Here is a 13,775-nt window from a genome sequence, read left to right on the forward strand (position 1 = left end):
GTACAGTAAATGAACATACTTTCCAGAAGGCCAACAATTCACTAAAAATGTTTTTTTTTATTGGTCTTATGAAGTATTCTAATTTGTTGAAATAGCGAATTGGTGGGTTTTTGTTAAATGTGAGCCAAAATCATCACAATTAAAAGAACCAAAGACTTAAACTACTTCAGTCGGTGTTCATTGAATTTATTTAATACACGAGTTTCACAATTTGAGTTGAATTACTGAAATAAATGAACTTTTCCATGACATTCTAATTTATTGAGATGCACCTGTACATCGTGTTAAGCCTCAGGTGAGCTGCTTTGATTTAACTTTGACATTCAACCTTTCCTTCTGTCATGGATGCAGGATAAAAATAGACTTTAAAGACCAGCCATGGGCTTCTTGTCAAAGTGTTTTGTGTTCAAACAGAGAGAGAAAGTGGCACCAAAAGTATTATACAGTGTAGCAATAAGTGGATCAGGCTGCTTCTGTTGTTATTTTGAAATTTGAGTTTTGGTTTCATTTAATGTTACCTTGTATGCAAATCAGCAGCTATGTTCACAATGTAATAAAATATTCTCATGTATGACTTTCAGCAGCTGGCTGAATATTTCAGATAACATGACATAGCGTAGCTGCTGTTGATACAGCACTGCAATATGATGAGTATAACTTTGAAAGCATCAAAGGAAGAAATCAAAATGACTAAAATGTAGTCCAATCAAATGATCACTACAATGAAAGTGTACCTGCACAGTAATAGCACGTAGCACACACAAGTCATGGTTTTGCCCAAAAGAGTCAAGGTTTCGCCAGTAGATGCAGTGACACCATTCTGCTGCCAAAAAACATCTTTCTCCACTAATGGTTTTGACAAAAGTAGCCATGTTTTTTTAACTTTTTTTTTCTTTTTGTGTGAGCAATACAAAGTGAAACATTTACATTTACATTTACATTACATTTAGTCATTTAGCAGACACTTTTATCCAAGGCGACTTATAAATGAGCACAATGGAAGCAATTAAAATCAACAAAATGTGCAAGTGCTATAACAAGTCTCAGTTAGCCTAACGCAGCACACGTAGCAAGGTTTTTTTTATATATATATAATAAATAAAAGGAAAACAGATAGAATAGAAAAAGAACAGAGCTAGCTAGTGTTAGAGGCCTTTTTTGCTTTTTGTTAATTGAATAATAAATAAAAAGAAAACAAATACACAGAATACAAAAAGAATAGAGAAGCTAGTGTTCGTTTTTTTTAAGAGAACAAGTTAGTGAAATGAATAGAGTGCAAGTCTAAAAGAGGCAAGTATTTTTTTTAAAGAATAGAATTAGAATAGAGAGTGCTAGAGTTAGAGGGTGTGACTGTGATTTCACCAAGTACAACACGTTCCTGGATCAACAGCCTTGTGTCACGAAATCAAGGCTCAGATCCAATTGCGAGTGTAGAAAAAAACAGTTTATTATGAATTCTCCGAATGTAGAAACAAACAGGAGATCCAGATATCCCGAGAGAGATGTCCAAGCTCGTAGAAACAAAGTCTGAGAGCAGAAGTCTGGACAATGGGAAACAAAAGGACCGGAGCACGATCACAGAGAACACACTAGGAGTCTAGGAGAGAACAAACAGTGGTGAGCGAGACAACGAACTGACAAAGGACTGTGAAAGAGCGAGCCAGATAAAGGCAGCCCAGATAGGCTTCAGGTGAACACCTGATTAGGAGGCGGGGTTACCAGACGCAGCAGACAACCACGCAACACACACACATAGGAATGAGCACACGGACCCACAAACTGTGACACCTTGTTGATCCTGGAACAACATTCCTATCAACCAATCAGAATTGAGGGACAACTTTTCAGAAAATATCTGTTTTAGGCTTACAATCAGGGTTAGGTGCTTCTACACCCTTGTTAATCAGCTTTCATATCACGCTGTTTTTAGGAATAAATTATGGGTAGGGTTAGGTTTAGGGGTAGGGATTGGGTTAAGTCTATATTTTTGGACAGTTATGTTGATGACAAAAGTTGTTGATCCAGGAACATGTCTTACTTGGCAAAATCACGGCGACCGTTAGAGGGTCAAGTAAAGATGGAAGAGATGTGTTTTTAGCCGATTCTTGAAGATGGAAGTATTTTCATTATACTTTTACTTTTTACTTGTGATTGACTGTTCTCTTAAACATCCATGTTTCTCCTAGACCTCCTGGACTGTGACATAAATGCAAGGCTATTAACTATGAAAAAATACATGTGCCTCCCATGTATCCCACCCTAGCTGTGCTTGCCCCATTTCATGAGGTCATTAAATATTTTTAGTCTTCACGTTATATTCACTATATTTAACCTTTTACACTGTCACCCTTAACACACATACACCGTAGTGTAACCACAGTGACAGTGAAAGCCACAAACAAACACAAGCAGTCAAAGGCCTCAGCAGGCATTTCCTACTCGCCTATAAAATCTCACTCGCTCTCTCTTGCCTGTAGCCCACAGTGTAATGCGGATCATACCGTTCCTTACAGCTCAAATTTCCAGTCCGTACCCTTGCAAGGGGTGTGTTTGTCCCAGGCTGTTTCCCAGCATAGTGTTTTATCCAGAACACAGAACTCAAATTCAGCATCTCCTTGATTAGCAGTTCAACAAAACATGAAGACCCAATGCACTGAACACTGGGCAGCTTTCACCGGTTAGATTTAAAGTTTTCTAAAAAATAATCAAAAGGGATAAAACCTGCTCTGAGCTCAGTGGCTCTACAGCTCTACAGCTGTGTACAGTTGCGTCACCTGTTTAGACTAGTTTTAAAAGTAAGTCATCTATTTTTTTATTTTTGTATTTGTATTCTTTTCTTCTTTGGTCACACTTTAGTTTGGGATCCAGTTCTCACTATTAACTCCCTCTTAGCTATCACGTTTGTCTCGATAAACTCCTAATTTGCTGCTTATCAATAGTAAGGTAGTTGTTGGGTTTAGGTATTGGGGGGATGAAGGAATCTAAAATATGGTCATGCAGAATAACGCGGTAATATGTGCTTTATAAGCACTAATGAACATGCAATATGCTAGTAATATGCATGCTAATAAGCGACTAGTTAACAGTGAGAACTGGTCCCTAAACTAAAGTGTTATCTTTTTATTTGTTCTTCAAGACTCTACTCAAGATTCTAATTTGAATTGGAAAAGTAAAAGTGTTTACCACTTGTTTAACTGCTGTTTGTTGGTCAAACTAGTTTTTAAGACACAGTCCTAACATAGTGGCCATGTTTATGCAACTGGCCCAATGTTTACAGCCCAGATTTAGTTTGTCAAGTAACGATTTGGCTGCCCCAGCAATAATGCTGAATTGACCTTTAGTTGTATTTCCACAGTAAGCCTGTCAAATTAAACATGCAGGCCAGTTCATTTTCCAAGACATTTGACATCTGAGTATAAAACACAGCTGACGCTTCAGTAAGAGCTGTTTACAGCAAAACGAGACTTCGGTTCACTTCACTTCACTGAGAAACATGAATCAGTATATTAAAAGAAAGCTACATCTTTCAATGGTTTCCTTCACAAGCTATACACAGATTCAACTTTACAGCAAACAAATGGAGGTTGTCTTGTGCTGTCTAATCACTCTTTTACAGCCAACCTTCATTATCTGTATATTTTTGGGGGTTTATATTAGCAATTCAGGCATGTTGCCTGGTATCAGACTTAGTTAGCATGAACTTGACTTGATTTGTTGAAGTTTTGACACTGGTTACAGCCGTACTGCAAAACATATGTTCACTGTATGATGGTAAAGCACCCACAGTTTTTTTTGCATAGCAACATTCTGTCTTGTCTACATTCTAGCAGAAGTATGGCAATGGATTTTGCACCCAATCTACTATGCATTGTACCTACCAATGCACTTTAGAGCAGTGTGAGTTGGTGCCGTGACCCAGATGCGAGTGAGGTTTAGGGGGGTCTTTAGCATCCTTGTTAGTAAGCCCAACTCCAATGCCAATGGTTCAAACACCATTCAAAGTGGTGCAAGTATGGCCAGTTACATATACACACAATATCCCGGAAAGTTATTTCGGAAACACTTTATTTTGATAATCCACTTTAGACTTTCTACTAACAGTCAGTAACTTTCTCACTACATGCCAACTAGCAGTCATTAGAGTATTAGTAGACTGTCTGCTTAATATCTTCTAACACTTTATTTTGATGGGTCCACAACATACGACATACTGACTATGAGAAACTCTGCAAGTATATGTCAACTTATTCTACTAACCCTAAACCTAACCTAACAGTGTACTCTGAGAGTTAGTAGACATGTAGTTGCAAATGAATGAGAATTAGTTCACATGTAGTTGCAGAGTTACGTATAGTTAGTAGAATGTCTAAAGTGGACTATCAAAATAAAGTGTAACCATTATTTCTACCCAACTGCAACCCTATTTGGCCAGCAACAACTCTGGCTGTAGGCGGGGCATAAGTTTAGGGACCATATTCCATGGTGTAATCTGATGGTGACAATGCCTTTTAAGCATTAAAAACTATTAATAAGTATTAAAGTCTCTCCAACAACAGTGTGGTTGTGCTTCAGAGGACCTGTGTTTGAACCCTGCTTGACAGAAAGACAGACAGATGCAGGATGCAAGGACACTCCAATCACTATGTGTACAAAATATGGTGACAATGTTTTTTTTTTGTTTGTTTGTTTTTTCCTTTTTGCACAAAGCCTTGAAATAGAGGATTTTTAACAATGAAAAGACTGGCAAGAATCCAGTCCAGTAATTATTTCATTTTCTTATTACAGAAAATTAGATAAGGGAGCCTAGGGTAGGTTGGCACAGGGTTCATTTCTGGTTCATTTCCTAATATGTTGTATTCACAAAAACATAACATCTGAATGCTTAAAAAATGTGTTGAGCTCAGGACAGTTTTTACACAGGAACTACATTTTTTTCACAGGAACTACATAGTTTTAAACAGGATACTACATGTTCTAAATATAAGAATATAAAAATGTGTGCAGTAGAGGGTTAACAAACTTTTGAAGCTAATAACTTCTTGTTATCAGTTTTCACTGTAAATAACCATCTATTTTCATTCCCTGCTGTCTGAATTTGACTTTGTAATTCCCATAGGCAGTAGGTACTTATCTAATGTCTGATTCAGATGTTGTTGTCTTGAGAGGAGCTTTGCAGTAAGTGCAGGATAAACAAAAACAGAATGCCTCTGGCAGCAGACTGAAGTCACATGTTTTGAATGCCAGTGAGTTAAGTTTGCATAAATGCTAGTATGTCAGCTGGGTTTTAAAATCCACATGTGGGTGTGTCGTTGGGTTTTAGAAGAAACCCCTTCCCTCCCACTTCAGCGAGCACACCCATGCCGCTTCCAGCTCGGCTCTGCCTGCAGCTCAAAGAGTTCAAAGGCTGTCAAGGGCCTGTGGGTTTTGCCATATGATAAGAGACTGCATCAAAGCTGGGAAACACTAGCAGGCTTATTCTATTTACAATGCTCAGAGAGGCAGTTCTGCATCATCCCTAGCATTCTACTGCTATAACCCTTTCAAATGCATCCCTTGGCAATGAGAAATTGGCTGAAAACTCAGCTGCCATTACACTAACACATAACTGATTGTGTATGGTTGTAAACTTGTTTCACAGCAACCTGCCCGGTTATTTGTTACGAATTAAAATTGACACTAAACAAACAGTAAAAGGTAAAGCATCTCGCATAATGCCTCATAGATAAATATAGCTTATGCAACACCACACACGCGAGGCAGAGCCAACACAAGGCGTTAGGTACACAACACTCATGTAACACTCCCCGGCCCTGGGGGTAACATTAATAAGAGTCAGTCAAGTATATTATCATTTATACAGTCAAATTATTTTGTGATAAATATTATACATAATTTACTCTACATTTGCCACTGTGCAGACATACAGACACTGCCCTAATTAATTTAAATATTCTAAAAACTACAGTATATGTGTCATATATTAGAATGTATTATGCATAATCTTAAATAAGAGTAGAATTAAGTAATGAGTAGAATTAATTTCACATATTTACATATAGCTCAGCCATCACATAGTCGTTGTGCTGAAATATTGTTTAATTCCTGTACACCTGTTGCCTTTCTGACCATGAACTTTTCAGCAGCAAATACGTCAACATTTGTTTTTTCCATCTTCATTGACAATGGACCCTGTTCCGCCCCAAACATGTGTTGAAACTAAAAGTCTAATTCAACTCAGCTACACACTGCATACAGCAAAAGAAAAACTTTTCAGGTTAAATGGAGTCACTGTCAGTCCTGAAGGAAGAAACCCACACAATAATTCCCTTGCTGTAGCCACTCGCGTTTCCATTCTATAGCCTGGGGCTTTTCGGCCATTTGGCTACTTACCTTTCCCAAGGTCCTGTGTGGTTCTTCCAAAGCCATGTGTGTGCTTGTGTTGAAGGCTTGGATGGATAGAGACTGCTATACTGGCATTCATGCCCTCCGTGTTCAGCTTGACATGAGTGAGAGTGTGTAGTGTCGTGATAACTCTCGAATGCTGTAGGCTTCCATTTATAGAGCCAAGAAAGCCTCAAATAGACTGCAGACAGCAGGGAGCCCATGACAACAGCAATTACAGCCAAATCATTGCTGTCCATGATGACTGGACAATCTTATTGGAAGTACTGCTTTTTCACTATGGTTAATAAAATGTTAAAGTGTGCAGCTAGTTGTATAATTTCAGGTAATAAAAACACTAACAATAAAAAGAATAGACAATAAATTATAAATAACAATACAGTAATAAAATATAGAGAAAAATAAAAATGTTAATAAACAGAATTGTGAATGTGCATATGTGCTATTTACAGAGGAATGTTTTGATGAGTTATTTACAGATGTACAGTACTGAGGTTTGTTATGTGTTGTTCAAGTGGGATATGGCCTGGGGGGAAAACTGTTCTTGTATCTGGCTGTTTTGGTGCTCAGTGCTCTGTAGCACCAGCCAGAGGGCAACAGTTCAAAGAGAAAGTGTGTTGGGTGTGAGGGGTATAGAGTGATTTTCTAAGCCCTTTTATTCACTCTAGAAGTGTAAAGATCTTGGAGGTTGGGCAGGGGGGCACCAATAATTCTCTCAGCAGTCCTGACTGTCCGTTGTAGTCTTCTGATTTCTGATTTGGTAGCTGAGCCAAACCAAACAGTTATAGATGAACACAGGTGTGGTGTCTTCTGCTTCTCATCTTAGGAACCACACTCAGTCTTGTTTTTGATGCCAGGAGATACACTTTATTACATCATCAATGATAATAAATAATAAAGCGGAGATGGCTCTCTCTGCAGCGAAAACACAGCTCCAGAATGATCATCTTGTCTTCTTTTTATACAGTTCGATTTGGAGGCGTGGGGTAAATATTCCATACAGTTTTTCCTGTGGCAGGTTGAACTTCCTCAGCTGGCGGAGGAAATACAGCCTCACCTAGGCCTTTTTCACAATAGAGTCGATGTGATTGTCCCATTTCAGGTCCTGAGAGATGGTAGTACCCAGGAACCTGAAAGACTACACTGCAACCACAACATAATTACTGCTCAACACATAGTGTATTTGCATTACTGTAAGGGTAGGTTTAGGGTTGAGGTAGGTGTAGACGTTAATAAACCATAATCAGACAGGTAGCATTTTTTGTTGTAAAATTGTGCTACCTACTGTTCCCTTTCAGTCGGTCACTATGAGTCACATGACCAAAGAATTGGGATCTCGCTTAGGGAGACCAATCCACTTTGAGTGTAAACTAAACGAGCCAATGCACATTGGCATGCGACAATTGCATCCAGCTGCCGCTGATCTCAGCGTGAGCATAAAAAGGTAGCCGGTGCAATGCATACCAGCTTTTCACTTTGGTATCGCTGCGTCACGTGTCTGGGCATTAAACACGCTGAGGTGGCGTTCGAGGATGAGTCATGTTCCCATTGCGGGAAGATGACCATCTCTGTGCTGTGGGCCAGTCTCCATTTCCTCCAGTGGGGTGGAGCTCCGTTGCCTCTGCCGCAATCTAGTGTTCGTCTTGGTGGCAGCCAGGCGTGGACTACTTCGGGCAGTAGCACAGGCGGACTGAGGGTTACAGTGGTGGCAAACCCTTAAGGCAGGGGTAGGCAAGTTCGGTCCTAGAGAGCCGCAGTCCTGCAAAGTTCAGCTCCGACCCTGAAAAAAAACCTCACCTGCCTATAGCCTTAGTAATCCTGAAGACATTGATTAGCTTGTTCAGGTGTGTTTGATTAGGGTTGGAGCTGAACTCTGCAGGACTGCGGCTCTCGAGGACCAAACTTGCCTACCCCTGCCCTAAGGGAACCAACCCTTGGAGGACCATCACTCCTCTAGCGCTTCGCAACCAATCAAGCCGCCAAAGGACCCTTGGCCCTCTTCAAAGTGCTTACCAGCGATATCCTTCGGTGCTCCTCCCGACGACCGGATGTCGATCACTGCATCGGAGGGAGAGCTTTCTGGAGGGGAAGATCCGGCGGAGCTGCCGCCCTCCGGGACGGTGGAAAGGTCTGAATCAGATCCAGAGATGTCGGCTATGCTTTCCCGGGCCGCTGAGAGGGTAGGGTCGAGTGGAAACAGAAACCTCCATGGAGCTAACCAGCTCATGGATGGCACCTTTTACTGCCGGAAACCGACCTGCTGGTTCCTCCTCCCTCACCATCCTCATTGGGGGTGCAGCAAGGGGGTATACGGCGATCCCCCCGGTGCAGTTGTGTCCTAAGACCGCCTCCTCCTGGCAGGGTAACCCGTCACTCCCCTCCCAGGTCTGTAGGCATTTGTCTGGTCTGACAGGCAGTGCTTATACAGCTTGTGGAGAAGCTGCCTCTGCCTTACACGCTATGGCGTTACTGCAGGTTTATCAGGCCAAGGTACTGAAGAACCTGCATAAAGGTAGTCATGATCTGTAAGTTCTGAAATAGCTCAGAACCACTACTGACCTCGCGCGTCGAATGACGAAGGTCACTACGAGTTCTCTGGGTCATGCGATGTCCACACATGTGGTCTAGGAGCGCCATCTCTGGCTGTGTCTGGTCGACATGAGGGACGCCGACAAAGTTCCGTTCCTTAATGTCCCTGTGTCCCAGACCGGCCTGGCAGGGTAACCCGTCGCTCTCCCCCCAGGTCTGTAGGCAGTCGTCTGGTCTGACCAGCTGTGCTTATACGGCTTGTGGAGAAGCTGCCTCCACCTTACACGCTATGGCGTCACGGCAGGGTCATCAGGCCAAGGCACCGAACAGGTCTGTAGGCAGTCGTCTGGTCTGACCAGCTGTGCTTATACGGCTTGTGGAGAAGCTGCCTCCACCTTACACGCTATGGCGTCACGGCAGGTTCATCAGGCCAAGGCACTGAAGAACCTGCATGAGGGTGGTCACGATCTGGAAGTTCTGAAAGCGCTCCCAAGCGCTACTGACCTCGCGCTCCGAGCGATGAAGGTCACCGTGAGTTCTCTGGGTCGTGGTGGGGTCGAGTTTTCTTGAGGTCCAGGAGCACCATCTCTGGCTGTGTCTGGTCGACATGAGGGACGCCGACAAAGTTCCGTTCCTTAATGTCCCTGTGTCCCAGACCGGCCTCTTCAGCGACGCGGTCGAGAGCTTTGCCCAACAGTTCTCGGCTGCACATAAGCAGACTGAGGCGATTCGTCACATCCTGCCCCGGCGGGCAGCTGCTGCCTCCACCCATCCGCCGTCCGCAGCGCCCCAGCCTGCTCTTCGCCACATCCGCCCCAGCCTGCTCTTCGCCACATCCGCAGCAGCCTCGAGTGAGCGGCGCCTTGGAACTGGGTGTAGGCAGGCCGCCCCACCCGTCCAGGCCCCCGTCAAACCTGGTGGTGAGCAGAAGAGCATAAGGCCCCAGGACAGGTGACCCAGAGAGGGAGGAAGCTACTCTTTGGGGAACGGTGAATGCACCTCTCCCTCCCCCAGAGGACAGCCGGGTGGAGAATCTAGAATATCTCGATGAGAGTCTCGGAGGGGGTTCTTATTCTTCAGAGAGCAGGGTATTCGCATCCTCAACTATCTCGACGATTGGCTTATACTAGCACAGTCTCGGGATCAGTTGTGCGAGCAAAGAGACCTGGTGCTCCGGCACCTCACCCAGTTGGGTCTTCGGGTCAACTGGGAAAAAAGCAAACTCTCCCCGACGCAGAGGATCTCTTTTCTCGGTGGAGGAGAGCCGGGTGGAGAATCTAGAATATCTCGATGAGAGTCTCGGAGGGGGTTCTTATTCCTCAGAGAGCAGGGTATTCGCATCCTCAACTATCTCGACGATTGGCTTATACTAGCACAGTCTCGGGATCAGTTGTGCGAGCACAGAGACCTGGTGCTCCGGCACCTCAGCCAGTTGGGTCTTCGGGTCAACTGGGAAAAAAGCAAACTCTCCCCGACGCAGAGGATCTCTTTTCTCGGTATGGAGTTGGATTTGGTCGAACAGACAGCACGCCTCATAGATGAACGTGCGCGGTCGGTGCTGAACTGCTTGAATTCATCCAAGGTCAGGACAGCGGCCCCACTGAAACTATTTCAGAGGCTCCTGGGGCATATGGTAGCTGCAGCAGCAGTTACGCCGCTGGGGCTGCTTCATATGAGGCTGCTTCAGCACTGACTTCATGGCCGAGTCCTGAGGTGGGCGTGGCAGCGCGGCACTCACCGGGTCCAAGTTACACCGGCCTGTCGCCAAACCTTCATCCCATGGTCAGACCTTACGTTTCTCCGGGCAGGAATGCCCCTAGAACAGAACTCCAGGCTTGCTGTGGTTTACACGGATGCCTCCACCACTGGCTGGGGGGGCCACGTACAACGGGCACGCAGTGTCGGGGTGTGGATGGGCCCCCGCAACTGGACTGGCATATCAGTTGCCTAGAGTTGTTAGCGGTGTGCCTTGCCTTGAACCGTCTCAAAGGGCGCTTACGAGGCAAGCACATGCTGGTCCGAACGGTCAACATGGCGACCGTTGCGTACATCAACCGACAAGGTGGTCTGAGCTCCCGTCACATGTCGCAACTCGCCCGCCACCTCCTCCTTTGGAGTCGGAAGGTGCTGAGGTCACTTCGTGCCATTCACATTCTGCTCAACCGTACGGCCGACGAGCTGTCACGAGCTACGCTCCCGGTAAAATGGAGACTCCTTCCCCAGATGGTCCAGCTGATTTGGAGATGTTTCGGAGCCACTCAGGTAGACCGGTTTGCCTCTCCAGAAACCTCTCACTGCCAGTTGTTCTACTCCCTGACCGAGGGAACACTCGGCACGGATGCAAAATGCGTTTCCCCCAGTGAGCGTTCTCGCACAGACGCTGTGCAAGGTCAGGGAGGACCAGGAGCAGGTCCTTCTTGTGGCGCCGTATTGGCCCACTCGTACCTGGTTCCCCGAACTAATGCTCCTCGCTACAGCCCCTCCCTGGCAGATTCACCTGAGGAAGGATCTACTTACTCAGAGATGGGGCATCCTGTGTCACCCAAGTCCAGACCTCTGGAAACTTCATGTCTGGTCCCAGGACGGGACGTGGAAGTTCTTGGTGACCTAGCCTAAGAGGTAGTTGACACCATCACTTCGGCGAGAGCACCGTCTACGAGACACGCTTACGCCTTGAAATGGAACCTGTTCATCGAGTGGTGTTCTTCTCACCAAGAAGACCCCCGGAAATGCCCGATCAGGGTCGTGCTTTCCTTTTTGCAGCAAAGGTTGGAGCGAAGGCTGTCTCCCTCCACCCTTAAAGTCTATGTCACTGTGACTGCTGCTAACCATGCCCCCGTGGAAGGGAAGTCGGTAGGGAAGCATGACCTGGTCATCAGGTTCCTTAGGGGGGGCGAGAAGGTTAAATCCTCCCCTGCCCCCCTCCATACCCTCTTGGGACCTGTCTCTGGTGCTTAAACCACTACAGCAGGGCCCATTTGAGCCTTTGCAGTCAGTTGAGCTAAAGTTTCTTTCAATGAAAACTCTGCTCCTGCTTGTGCTGGCCTCCATCAAGAGGGTAGGGGACCTACATGCATTTTCGGTTAACAATTTGTGCCTAGAGTTTGGGCCAGCTGACTCCCAGATAATCCTGAGGCCCCGGCCCGCCTATGTGCCCAAGGTTCCCACTACTCCCTTCAGGGACCAGGTGGTGAGCCTGCAAGCACTGCCCCTTGAGGAGGCAGACCAAGCCTAGCTTTGCTTTGTCCCATCCGAGCCTTGAGATGCTACGTAGACCGGACACAAAGCTTTAGGACCTCAGACCAGCTCTCTGTCTGTTACGGAAGCCGGCAGAGGGGGAAGGCCGTCTCTAAGCAGAGGAAGGCCCACTGGATTGTGGATGCCATTACCCTGTCTTATCAGGCACAGGGTGTGCCCTGCCCCCTCAGGTTGCGAGCTCACACAACTAGGAGTGTTGCATCCTCCTGGGCGCTTGCTCGTGGCACCTCGCTGAGAGATATTTGTAGAGCCGCGGGCTGGGCGATCCCCAACACGTTCGCTAGATCTATAGCCATCGTGTGGAGCCGGTATCCTCCTGCGTTCTCACCTCAAACGGGTAGAAGCACTGAGTGGTTCCGGTTTAGCATCAGCTTGCTAAAACTGCTCCAGACTGTCTGTACTGTAGACCCAGTCGAGCTCCTCCATCCCCTTGGCAACCAGACGTGGCGGAACGTCCCGCGCCAGTCCTTCACTCGTTGAATCCTTGAGAACCGGTAGAGGGCTGGGTTCCATATGTAGAGGCCTAAGTGGTTCCCATATGTGTAAAGTCCACGGTATAGCCTCAGAGCCCATGTTTCCCTGGCAGACTTCTGCCATTTCCAAGAGGGTTACAATCACCTCTAATCTTTCATATACACCTAAACGGATGTTCATATGTGTAAGTGCTTCCGAAACCTCCTTCGGGAAGGATGGGGCTTCCGCAACGTTCCTGTTCCAAGTGGAACGGGTACGTTTTCCCAGTGTTATCCAGTCTCACTGAGTGGGTAGTGCTACAACAACAGTGACTGGTCTTCCCTAGCCTACACTGAAAAGGGGCGCAGGCGTCTCGCACAGGACACTGGAAGGGGTAGCATGGTGCTTTGGTAGGGACAATTTGTCGGTCACGACGTGACTCGTAGTGACCGATTGAAAGGGAACATCTCGGTTACGTATGTAACCCTCGTTCCCTGAAGGAGGGAATGGAGACGTCACATCCTGTCGCCACGGCTGCTGTACCACCGCTGAGCGGCCGGGTCACCGACTCGGCTCCTCAGCAAAAACGCAAAAACCTTTGCGCCGGCTGCCTTTTTATGCTCACGCTGTGTATCAGCGGCAGCTGGATGCAATTATCGCATGCCAATATGCCAATGCTCATTTAGTTTACACTCAAAGTGGATTGGTCTCGCTAAACGAGATCCCAATTCATCAGTCACGATGTGACGTCTCCATTCCCTCTGTAGGGATTTTCTTAATATGAGCAGACACTGATATCAGCATTCACAAAGTTTCCTAAGTCACCCAGCACATGAATCCCATATTCTTGGTTGATTTCCTGTCAGTATGGTAAACTCATCTACTCATGAGATCGAAACTAATTCGATCTGGAGACGACAAAGCTTTCTTGGTATCAAGGACTGAAAGAGTTCATTCACAACCTATAGAAACCCCATGTCTTGGGACCCACCAATGGATGGAACCATTATGTCCAGAACAGGAAAATAATTAAATAATGCCCTCAGGCAAGCACAGGATATACAGCGTGACGCCACATGACTATCCCATGTTTAACCACCTGCTTCCTGCATGACCGAAACCCTTACTTTCCT

General features: G+C 45.8%; 1 protein-coding gene across 5 annotated transcripts in view; it reads right to left on the reverse strand.

Moving 5' to 3' along the window:
• Positions 1 to 6,521, reverse strand: part of mlip (muscular LMNA-interacting protein) — a 36,759-nt gene extending 30,238 nt beyond the window's left edge. For all 5 annotated transcript variants that reach the window (XM_016256790.1, XM_016256788.1, XM_016256787.1 and 2 more), the window contains exon 1: positions 6,391 to 6,521. In XM_016256790.1, the coding sequence (XP_016112276.1) occupies positions 6,391 to 6,426 (36 nt within the window). In that variant the 5' untranslated portion in view covers positions 6,427 to 6,521. The remainder of the gene's footprint in view (positions 1 to 6,390) is intronic.
• Between the last annotated feature and the right edge of the window lie 7,254 nt (positions 6,522 to 13,775).

This window comes from Sinocyclocheilus grahami, unplaced genomic scaffold (genome assembly GCF_001515645.1).
Source record: "Sinocyclocheilus grahami isolate Dianchi unplaced genomic scaffold, SAMN03320097.WGS_v1.1 scaffold1475.1, whole genome shotgun sequence".
NCBI lineage: Eukaryota > Metazoa > Chordata > Actinopteri > Cypriniformes > Cyprinidae > Sinocyclocheilus > Sinocyclocheilus grahami.